This window comes from Carya illinoinensis, chromosome 14 (assembly GCF_018687715.1).
Source record: "Carya illinoinensis cultivar Pawnee chromosome 14, C.illinoinensisPawnee_v1, whole genome shotgun sequence".
NCBI lineage: Eukaryota > Viridiplantae > Streptophyta > Magnoliopsida > Fagales > Juglandaceae > Carya > Carya illinoinensis.
In genome coordinates this window covers 12,838,824-12,851,194 of record NC_056765.1, presented here as the reverse complement: position 1 = coordinate 12,851,194, position 12,371 = coordinate 12,838,824, and the positions used below count along the sequence as shown (strand labels likewise).

The 12,371-nt window shown below is 32.3% G+C and overlaps 1 protein-coding gene across 1 annotated transcript; it reads left to right on the top strand.

The window, feature by feature from the left end:
• The first annotated feature begins 8,108 nt into the window (after positions 1-8,108).
• On the top strand, positions 8,109-10,340 carry LOC122293458 (neurofilament heavy polypeptide-like). Its single transcript, XM_043102039.1, has 4 exons — positions 8,109-8,362; positions 8,443-8,527; positions 8,615-9,698; positions 9,865-10,340. Exons 1-4 carry the CDS (start codon positions 8,335-8,337, stop codon positions 10,093-10,095), a joined length of 1,428 nt encoding a protein of 475 aa, XP_042957973.1. The 5' UTR covers positions 8,109-8,334; the 3' UTR covers positions 10,096-10,340.
• Positions 10,341-12,371: the final 2,031 nt, after the last annotated feature.

The window sequence follows — 12,371 nt, the reverse complement described above, 5'->3', positions numbered from 1 at the left end:
ACCCACAAAACTTTCCCCACTAGAAAAAACTCTAACTCACACCTCTTCCCATTTTATAAAAATGGACAACAGAGAAATTTAACTAGAGTCAAAAGTTACTAACTAAGTATTTGACTGGTGCACTTAAACTAAGAGGCTAAGTCTCTTATTTATAACCTCAAAAATCTGCCCCTTTATTATTTCCCACCGGTGTGGGACTAAAAGGAGCAAAAAACAACAATCCCTACATTCTTATTCTCAAGATTCAAGGCTATTCCTTTGACACCGCTGGCAAATTCAACCATTTCCCCAGCTTGAATCTCGTTTGATCCATAAGCACGAGCAATCCCATCTCCAACTGAGACCACTCGACTGATCTCGTAGTTATTATTGCATAAACTTATATAAATTAAAACGTAAAGATCATAAGCTTACATATATAATCATTCAAATTGATATCAATTCTGTAGCTTTATTTGTGCATGTTCAAAAACCATTGACCAATTCTGTAGCTATTTTTGGCTTCATTGACTAAGTCTCCGACTCATGGATGGTGATATTGTTTTAGTCTAAGTTGGCCTAATTACGTATAAAAACAAAGTCTAAGTTGGCCTGATATTATAGATATTAATAATTGACTAGTGCTTGCTACAACGTACAAACAATACTAATATGGGTATTGAGTACGTAGCAGCGTTGTTTTAAATACCGTACCGTACCTTTTAGTATGTTGTATATGTTATACCAGTTATTGGTCTAATACAGATATTATACCTATTTTGTACTGCTCTAAATACCGGCCGTATCGGTCAATATTTCGGCATGTACCGGCCAGTATTTCGGCCTTTACTTTTTTTTCATTTCTTCAAATTGCAAACTCATTTTTTGACCCTCAATTCAGATCAGGCTATTTATAATTTATATATAATTTATTCATATATAGACTATTATTTTGAAATATAATTTATATATATTTATATATATAATTTATTAATATATTAACTATCTCGAAACGGTACACGAAACAATACTGGTATTGAAATATTTCGTTCCAATGCTTTAACCGGTACGGTATTCAAAACTTTACGTAGCAGTCCTATTTTATCAGTGTTTTATTTTTTAATTTAAATTTTCAAATTTCAAATTTTAAAATTTTCACAATTTTCATTAGCTAGCTGAAACGTCCGTGCGCGTATGGTTATGCCAGTAAAATTATTATAAGTACTATAAATAATATTTTCCTTAAAAATAATAATTAAGTACCTACTTCAACTCGCATGTTCTTCTTGGTTTATCTAGCTGGCCGGCAATGGGCCGCCGGAAGAGTTAAAACACATAGGAACAAATTAAGAGATATTGGCACATATTTCAACTGGAATTAATTAGACACTCTAATTTAATTAATTGGGTCGATAAATGTTAATTCCTCCCCAGTTAGAACCTGTCCAGATATTATAACATAAACATACCCACCGATCATCTAGTACGTACTACTGTCTATTATTAATGTCTCTTTGTTTTTAATTTCTTGATCAGAGAATATATCATTAGATATTCAAGTAGTACTATTCTCGTCGTGTATATATGTTAGTTGACCTGCTAGAACATTGACCCTTAATTACCCAGATGTTACGTTCTTTTTATGTCTTTTTCTTTTTTTTGTGTGTTTTTCTTCAATTCTTTCGCTGTTTCAAAAGTTTAAGCAAGCTTGCTAAGCCGGCCAGATCATCGGACAGATTCATGCATTGCTGTCACAATTTAAGAATGTTGTTGTATTATATGTTATTCTTATTAATTAATTAGTCATTTCAATTCCGTTGTTGGACCGCTGATATAGAGTGTATATATATGCAAAAACTTCTTCGGTCCCACTAGCTAGCTAGTACTCATCAACTCATAAATAACTTCTTTTATGAGCCAAAAGTCTGGTAGGAGAGGACAATTTAGGAAAGATTTAGACATTAAATCGATATAAAATAAATTGAGTTGAAAGTTAAATAATTTTTTTTTTAAATTTAAAAAATTAACTTATTTATTATATTTTGTATAGAATTAAAAAAAAATACAATAATTAAATGAGATGATCAATTTAAATATTTTTTGTATCCAAACCTCTCCTTAAGGTGGCTTCCCTATGTGAAGGTAGATCAGTCACATCCTACTTGTTGCAAACCGTATAGGAGCGGTTTAGGCAGTTGGAAGTCGCATTGGCTTGCTCTCTCAAATTGCGTTTGAGTCGTATGTACGTAGTTTAGACTCTAATCCCACTAAGAAGTTCAATGAAATCTTAAGTAGTTAGGAAGCTAATACTAATATATAGTAAATCAAGAATCATTCACCGGCTAGTTTGGGTACTAGAATAAATCAAAAATCATTTATGAGTTGCGTTTGAATACTGAGGTAATTTAGGATATTCAATGAATAGTAATGAAAAATTCTCAGAATAATTAATAGTAGTGGAATATTTTTAGAATACTCTAATATCCAAACTAACCCGCGAATGATTCTTGATTTACTTCAGACTATTAGCCGATCGATTGCCTCCTTTGGTGTTAAACCATAACTTAATTAATTAGTTGGTGTTAACTGTATATACTTACTATATTCATAAGCTAGCTAGTAATTAGCTGGGTGACTATATAATCTCTGTATTAATTAAGCTGCCCAGCATGGTATCATCCTGTTCATATTTATGCCATGTTATGATGATCATTCAATATAGAATCTTGATGATCGATCAACTGATGACAATTATTTTTGGCTCGTGCATGGGATTTGTCTTAATTCGTTGTTTGAAATAACTGAAACTGATCATATAATCAATTAGATGATTATCCAGTTTTCCTTGATTCTAGACTACTGTACGTAAAACTAAATCAAGGAGAATGAGACTAGGGGGCATGCACATAAATAAGGTCATTATTATCTAAGTCACAGGCTAGACTTCTACGATATATATCTAATTGGTCAATGATGTTGCCGGGAATTCCAATTTTTTGAGTCCAAAATGGGGGGTTTGCCGTGCATGTGACCATTTCCCAAAATTTGAACAAGCCATCTGTTACCACGTTGATCGGTTTAAGATCAATGAACGACTTCCTCAAATGGGATTTTGGAATTGACCCAGAAAGTCCTACTTCTGGGATGGAAGCATTCATGACTACTACTACCTCCTGTTCATATGTTTGAATTCATTTTTTTGTAATTAATTAGCACGCCCACTTGGATTCAAGTTTTCGTTGTCCCTCAAGAAAGGGCTAGCACCGAGTATGACCTCCTTTCCTTGATGCTATTATAATTTTCTGAGAAATTAGTGTCTCTGGTGGATGTAACTTTCTATTCGAGTTTGGTCTACATCCTATTTAAAAAAAATAAATAGACAAAATTGCATTAACTGAAAAAATAAGTTGCACAAATTTCCCATCAATCTTCTAATCTTATTCACTCACTTTTGAACAGATTTTGAACAGATCGAATACGTACCTTTTAAACACTATAAGAAAAACGGGCTTTTGCGACTAATTAATAGCAACGAAAAGAGTATTTGCAACCAATTAGTCCATTTTTCTTGTAGTGAAATAAGGTGCAACTTTTCTCAGCTAACCATAAACCCTCTCCTCTTTTGGAGGTTGGAAAATGGTTATTATCTCAATTTTCAGACAAGCTGGGATGGCGAGATGGACATCTCTATTTTTATAAAATCTCATATTTCAGAAGGTTTTGTCAGTAGAGAATTTATAGAAGTTAAGACATGTAATACCCATCATAAAAAATTTGTATGCGGGAAAGTCCCTCACAAATGAGTGTTTGGCTTATAATATGAGTATTTCTCTATATTTATCAGTCATAGATATAACTTTGTATTTCATGAATGAAATGAAGTCTATTTTCTATATTTATAAATAAATAAATAAAACATAAATCCTAAAATGTACTAACATCCAGGGCAATCACAACAAACAAATTAAAACAAAATGTTATATATCTGTATGAACTGAAGAAACTATTTGGATCATAAGTAAAATTCAAGGCAACATCACAAACCATTTTCTAGAGCAATTGTCACTTTCAAAGTCAGTCATTAAAGACTAGCTAGATAGATTAAATGGAAGTCATTGGTTTGTGGCAATCATCCAATTATATATATTGTCTATATGTCTGACTACATGAAGGTCGCACGACCCCAATCCCAAATCTTCATGGTCCAACTGATGACTCCACCTTCCATCACGTACGTTTCCACGATTGTATAAATTTCCAGGAAGACTCGAGAGGTATGCTAATTATACCTGATCATTATACTAGTCGATTCCAGAAGTTTAAATTTGTGGCAAGAGTTAGATTTAGTTATTTATATTTTATCTTTATACTCGCCCTCATGTGTGGTTCAAAAGATTAAAACTCAGATAGATTTAAGTAGATAAATAATTGTAGAAGTGATCTAGTGTATATAAATAATGTTTTAAGCCTTTAAAAAAAGTGACTCATGCATTAAAAAAATATTTTTTTTTTTTTTTATGATGAGACTTACTTTTTTTAAAAATTATCTGTATTGAATTTGTATGATGTGAGCCTGTATCAAGCTTTACTCATAAATACACACACTGCCTTGAATATGTTATATATAATATAATATATTATATATATGTTATATATATATATATATATGTCATATTTAAATATATATATATATATATATATATTATATATATATATATATGAGACACTTTTTATATCATTCATATCATATTATTTGATATATAAGTAAAATCTAAAAATAGAATCTTACAAATTAAATCTAACCACGTAAAGTTTAAAGAGAAAATATATTTGTAACTGTGAATTGTATAACTCTCGCATAATCGCTTTAAAAAAAGTAAATAAAACATTAGACCCACATGAAAAAAATAATAATTTTTTAATAGTGAATCTTATTCTTTTTCAAAGCGATTACGCGGCATTTACGCACTTCATAGTTATATATAAAATTACTCCAATCTAAATAATATGAAGGGTATATCCTAGGGGTGTGACCAATCCGGTTTGGTCCAGTTTTGTAAAATTTTTGAAATCGAACCAATTACACCGATTTTTCATTTTTAAGAACCGATTCCGTACCCGTTACCCTCCTAAATTGATACTTTCAGTTTTACATATTTCGGTCCGGTTCAATCCAGTTTTTCGATTTTAATCAAGTGTCAATTTTATATTATATGTTAAAATATCATAGTATTATAGTGTTACTACTATAAATTATAATATTATGCTAATATCATAGTATAATACTAATATATATCATAGTATCATACTATACTAATATCATAGTATTACTACTAACATATTCAGTTAACTATATTATGCTATAACTCTTATAAAATATGATCAAACAAATTACAATTGTTAATATTTAAAATTAAATTTTCATGTCATAAATTATAATATAAAATTATTTTATACATGATATATAATTATATATAAAAACTTCATATATAATTATATATAAAAAATATTTTATATAATATTAAAATTTTATTTTATATATATTTTTAAATCAATTCGGTCCGGTTCCGAAAAGCACATAACTGAAATCGGATCAAATTCAACTGGTTGTTACAATATAGAAACCAATTTCAAATCGAATCGATCTAAAATCGGACTAACCAGTTTGATCTGATCCAATCCGAGCCAATTTTCTATTTTTTTTTTTATTTAAGCTTTCACCTCTAGATTATATGCTCTTCTTCTAAGTAGAAGTACTTAATAAAATAACTTTTACCATAGAGTCCTGCTAAATTATGAATTATGAATGGAATAATATTATTGAAGAAGCTGGTCAAAGATGTGTAGAAGGTACTCGAGTAATTTCCTAATAGTGGCGCCGTCGATCAGTATCGAAATAAGTTAGAAAACAGAATGATAATTAATCGTCATTCTATGGATGAACTCTTTGACTATATATGGTCACCAATCTATCGTATACGTGATGACCAAACCTCCAGTCTCCCAACGAGATCAAACATAGAAATTAAGGAACCAATCAAGGAAGATGCATGGGTGGAAATACAAATACAAACAAGTCTTTCTTCTCAAATACTTTGGAAAAGATGAAACCTACGTACGAATTGGGAAAAAAACAACACACTGAGGTTGCTTTGTTGGCCACCATGCCGTTTGAAAGTGGAGATGAACCTAATACTTCTTGAAGGATTTTGAAATTTTGATTACTACATCATCATATAATGCTCACCATTACACTAATTAATGTCTCTTATATCCATTGTCATGGGTCGCACAATTTTCACATTTTCTTTCCTTATTTTCTTTTAAAAAATTGTTTGCATGTGTAAGTTTACGCCTCGTTTAGTTATACAGTTCAGACGAGATTAGATAATATGAGATATTTTGTTGAAAATTAAATAAAATATTGTTATAATATAATTTTTTAATATTAATTTTATTTTTAGATTTGAAAATGTTGAATTATTTATTATATTTTGTGTGAAAATTTAAAAAAAAATTATAATAATTATATGAGATAAGATAAGATAGTTTAGTTTTATCTAACAAAACCAGCCCTTAAGGTTTGTAAGCCATGTTCATATCCTTGAAAAATAAAGAGTATTTTTATAAATAAATAAAAAAAAGTAAATGTACTTTTTTTTTTTTTTTTTATGATGGGCCTTACTTTTTATTTAAAGAGATCGTGAAATTTACACACCTTATATATGTAGAGTGATTTGAAATTATAGGGTATACAACCAGAATTACAAGAACTGATGGAGGACAATGGACATAACATTAGAAACTTTAAAAAGAAAGAAAAAAAAAAGTAATGCTATATATAGTCGTAGAGTGTGCAAACGTCGCGCAATCAATTTAAAAAAGAATAGGGTATACGATTAAAAAGTTAGCTTTTTTTTATGTAGGTCTTATATTAATTCATTTTTTTAAAGAGACTGTGTGATATTTGTATAACTATAACTATAAATATCATTTTTAGAAAAAAAAAAATGAGGAAAGGTCACCAAGGAAGTGCAAATATAATAATTGGGAAGATGAACCGGAAATTTTGAATGAGCCAATTTATTGTTTACCCAATATCTTAGAGACCAAAACGATGAAGAAGAACAGAGCACATACTCGACCATCCGGCCCATATATATGCAGTGACGAACTGAAATCAATGAAAATTGTTTGGTTAGGCATTTCATATGAGATGAGATAAGATGATATGTTTTAAATTATAATAAATAAAATATTATTATAATATAATTTTTAATATTAATTTTGTATTCAAATTTAAAAAAATTAAATTATTTATTATATTTTTTATATGAAAATTTGAAAAAGTTATAATGATGAGATAAGACGAGATTATTTGATTTTTGATAACCAATCTAGGCCTAATTGATCTATCCTTTCAACCCCACCGTTGGGAAATCTAAAGCTTAAAGCCACTCACATTTTCATCTTACTAAATAATAAAATATTAACAATTTTCATAATATTTGGATCGTCCTTTATTTTAAAAATATATATATTCAAAAGCCGATGAATAATGACATCTCATCGTAATAGGATAAGAGTAGAATGACATGTAGTTTGATGAATTTTCCTAAACTAAATAAATCGGAACGACTCCAAAAATCAATTGTGATGCCAATGTCTTTACATATATAATCTCGTTAGCTAATAAAAAAAAGTGCAATACACTGCTTACTGTGAGATCTATTATATTTATAAAATGAGTTAAGGGTATAATCTCCTAATTGAATTGAGAGGAGATAAGAAATAAGATGATGTGAATCCAATTAATAACATTAGAATAGAATAACTCTTTTTGTCATTTGTAGAGAAAATAGATCACAACAATTTCTAAAGGAAAATTTTGGTTGTAATTGATTTTGTGTACCAATACGCGCATGCATCTAATGTGATTGGTCAAAAAATTAAATTTTAATAAAAATAGTACCAATTTAAATTTTAAATGTAAAGACAACAATATTGGTGTGTAAATTGCTACATAAATTCACTTAAACGATAAATAAGTTACTGAATTCAACATGAAAACCCAAGCCAACATACAAACAGAATGGGTCTGTCTTGTCTTTGCCGAGATGGCCTCTAGTGGCCCCAGAACTAGAAGAAGAATTCCAAGCTTAGCCCAAGGGCCGAGTGAGTCTGTTAACCGCTCATTCGTGGGAACCTGTTGCCGCCTTTTCTCTTCGATTCAAACGTTCAAAATCTACCTGTCCTTCTCGTGAGACACCCCTTCTTCGATCTACACTCTCGCTGTTCCAGGCGTTTCAAATTTTTTAGACTTTCTTATCCCAAATCACCTTCTAACTCCTTTCAATGGATCCCAATTCGACCCCATTTCCAGGTACTTGAGTTTGTTTTTACTTTTGTTTTTGGGTTTTGGTTAGTAATCACTCATATTTAAGAGTTTACTCGCTAACGCAGGCAAATCAAATCCTTTAAAACCAAAAACTAGCAGGAAAAGTTCTGTAGTTCCAAAGACTGTTGCCAATGCACTTCCAATTTCCAGGTAATCGACTAATCCGACTTTGTTGTCCCTTTTTTCCCTGTTTTTTGGGTTTCCTTTTTACCGAATTTTCTGATGCTCTGTTTCTAGGCAGAGGAGGGTGTTTGGAACGGTTCGCAATGGAAACTTATCAGCAAAAACTGCAACCCAGGAACATATTATCACACCCTCAAGTGGTTTCGCTGAAAAGCAAACGAAATCGACCCAAAACACTCCGAAACCTATGCGTTCTGCCACGGTGGAGAAGAAGTCCCCTGCCATTATCAAACCCTCAAGTGAATTCGCTGAAAAGCAACCTAAATCGACCCAAACCACTCCACAACCTGCGGAAACTGCCACGGTGGAGAAGAAATCCCCTGCCACTATCAAACCCTCCACTGGTTTCGGGGAAAAGCAAATTAATTCGATCCAAAACTCTACGCAACCTGCGGATACTGCCGCGGTGGACAAGAAGTCCCCTGCCATCGTCAAAACCTCAAGTGGTTTAGCGGAAAAGCAACCTATATTGACCCAGAACACTACGCAACCTGAGGACACTGCCGCGGTGGAAAAGAAGTCTCCTACCATTAGCAAAACCTCAAGTGGTTTCGCTGAAAAGCAACCTGTATCTACCCAAAACACTCAACAACCTGCGGTCACTGTCGCGGTGGAGAAGAAGTCTCCTGCCATTAACAAAACCTCAAGTGGTTTCTCTGAAAAGCAACCTAAATCGACCCAAAACACTCCACAACCTGTGGAAACTGCCGCGGTGAAGAAGAAGTCCCCTGCCATTATCAAATCCTCAAGTGGTTTCATTGAAAAGCAACCTACTTCGACCCAAAACAGTCCGCAACTGGCAGGCAATGCCGCAGTGGAGAAGAAATCTCCGGAAAAGGCAAGACCCAGATTGAAGAAGAAGATCGTTTCCTTTCCGGACCACGTTGAAGAAAAAGCCGCAAACGCTGTGGGGGCAGAAAACTCTGTTGCGCCGCGGACTCCAGTGGCGTCGGCTTCTTTAACTAAGCCAAAAATCCCAGGCACGCCGTACCACAGTGCTGAGAATTGCAGCAAGTGCCGATTCGATAGGCTGGAGACTTCGTCCTACTGGCTTAATCAGATCAAGTTGTCGGAGTCCGTCGGGAAGCATTTCGTGTCTGCTGCTTTCTTTCGCCTTGCCTTTGAATCCAAAGCCGAGGTTTGCTTGTTTTCGTATAAAAATCGTGTTTATCTTCCCAAAGTTTGTGCCATTAGTCTTCTAATTCAATAGGGTTGATTGCAATCATTGTTTAATTTATTTGTTTGGCAAGAAAGAAACTTCAATATTGCTAGCAGTTAATTTTATTGAGTGTTGATGGTCTTAGCCTTTGAGGAACCTCCGTGTTGAGCTGAAGAGGTATTTGGCACGCCATGGGTGCCTATCTGAGCAGACAGAGTGGAGAGTAGTTTCTGATAGCTATGGATTACCCAAGCATGGAAGCAACACAGGAGGGGTGGATTCTGGTATGGAACAATACCGGATGTCCGGCACCGCTGAGACAAATGGTGATGAAGGTGAGATGCAGGGACAGACAGATCAAGGAACATCTTCTTGAAGAGCCTCGCTCATACAAGAACAAACTAAATCTGTCACTTTGGTTTCATATTGTACCAGATGCTCACCACTCATCTAGACTCTTCATTAGACCTTAAATTATGTTGAATTGATGAGAAATATTGTATAGTATATTGGGACAATACAGAGTTCAAAAGCTTAAGCTAATAGCTAGGTCTGGGTCCTATTGTGCTGTTTTATAAATTTATAAACACTTGAAATGACTCTTTCATTTGCATGCGAGCATATCTTTTGTGTCTGCCTGTATACTTATATGTAGCAGAAGGGAAATATTTTGCAGCAGCCAATCTGGTAGGATAACTACATTATTTTGTCATGTCCCTTTTACATTGCAGTACGCAAATTTTCATGGCTAATTATTGGGTTGTCATTGCTTGACAAGAGTGGCTAAGAATCTGAGATAGTGAAACAAATGCAATCGTGAGTAAAAGAATGGACAGGACTAGAGATGTGAACAGTTTATTGGGTTGAACACTAAACTAGATCTTTGTGGAAACTCAGCTCGGCTCAATTCATGCTGATGAACAAAGTTCATGTAGTTTGTGTTTTATTGATATTAAGTGGGTCGAGTTTCTTAAAAAAGATATTCAAACTCAATTAATTAAGTTGGAATATGTTAATCAAACTCGAGCATTCTTATTTAAATTCAGCTCAACTTAATTCAAGTGATGACTATAATTGCTATAGTTAGTTTAGATCTCAAATATATCTCAACTCATTTTATCTAATAATTATAACTTTTTCAAATTTTAACAAAATATAATAAACAATTAAACTTTTTAAAATTCTAAAATAATAATAATATTAAAAAATAATATTCTAACAATATTTTATTCAATTTTCAACTTTCATTTCAACTCAACCTAATTCAATATCCAAATGTAGGGTTAAACTTTAATTAGAAACTAAACCAAATGTTGTTCATCACGATAACACAGTCCAGATTTCTTAATTCATGTGGGGGCCTCATAGTCTATTGGTCCCAATGTGCCACCAGATGTTTGTGTAATGTCAACAACATGGGATGAGGCTAATCACTGAGGCTGGTAACACAAATCTTGTTAAGATCTTAGTATCTTACCATATTGCTTGCCCATATTGGACAAAATTCTGTATACAGAAATCAGGTTCAATCACTGGGGCACAATAAGACACCTAATCAACTTTAAAATAAAAAATAAAAAAATCAATCATATTCATGGAGTTGCAAATAAATAAGATTACTCGATAAGTCTTTCCTAATTGATGCTTAAACCACCTTAACTCGTTTATCAAATGAGTTATTATCTAACTTATATGAAACTTGACTCGAATAATTTCGTCTTTATTATTTTTGTAATAATATTTTTTACTTTACAACGAGAATATTTAAATTAATTTAGAAAATAAGAGGAAATCATATTCCTAATACTATATGCGTTAAAATTCTTATGATTATAACTATTTATATATATAAGCTAAAGTCTTTTTAATTGAGACGTTTTACCTTATGTGACTAACAAAGATGAAATTATTAGAAACGTCACGTTAACACCAATTATATTTTCATAATCACCTTAAAAATCTGAAATACGCAAGAGAGAGAGAGAGAAAAAAAAAAAAAACCAAAAACTTAAAAAATATGAAATTAAATTAAATTCATTTTTAAAATCTGTGGGTATAGGAAAGGGTGGGGCAGTATGGGGCAACCACCTTTGGGCTTGCCAAAGGTAGACATGACAGGCCACCTCCACTGTGGTCTGGATTGGGTCACCACAAGGTGGCCCAATATAAAGCCCAAAGGAGGGTTTTCTTGAAAAAAAAAAAAAAAAATCTCTTAACTCTTTTTTAAAAGGGTTTTGCTAGGTACAGTCGGCAAATGCAGTCGGCGTATAGTCGGCTGTACGAAATGAATAAAAAAATTATAAAATAATTATTTTATATTCAGTGGGACCTACATGAATAAAAAAAGGTTATAAAAATATTTTTTTTTTTTCATGTAGGTCCCGTATTAATTTACTTTTTTCTCCACGACTGCACGCCGACTGCATTTTTCGACTGTAAAAAGTATTTCTCTTTTTAAAATATTATTTTTATTTTTTATTTTGAAGTAACATGTAACCAACAATTTACTAACAAGTTTCTAAATAAGGGACAAACTTGATCTTTATTAAAACCACATGAAGTAAGGAATTCAATTATAAAATTAGAGGCCTAGAAATTTAATCTTGAGACCAACCATAGGGACAGCTTTTGTATTTAACCTTGAACATATCT

Coding starts and splice junctions, on each gene's coding strand:
- LOC122293458 (XM_043102039.1), top strand. CDS start 8,335: ATGGATCCCAATTCGACCCCATTTCCAG. Junction 8,528..8,614: donor AATGCACTTCCAATTTCCAG/GTAATCGACTAA, acceptor CTCTGTTTCTAG/GCAGAGGAGGGTGTTTGGAA. Junction 9,699..9,864: donor CCTTTGAATCCAAAGCCGAG/GTTTGCTTGTTT, acceptor TGATGGTCTTAG/CCTTTGAGGAACCTCCGTGT.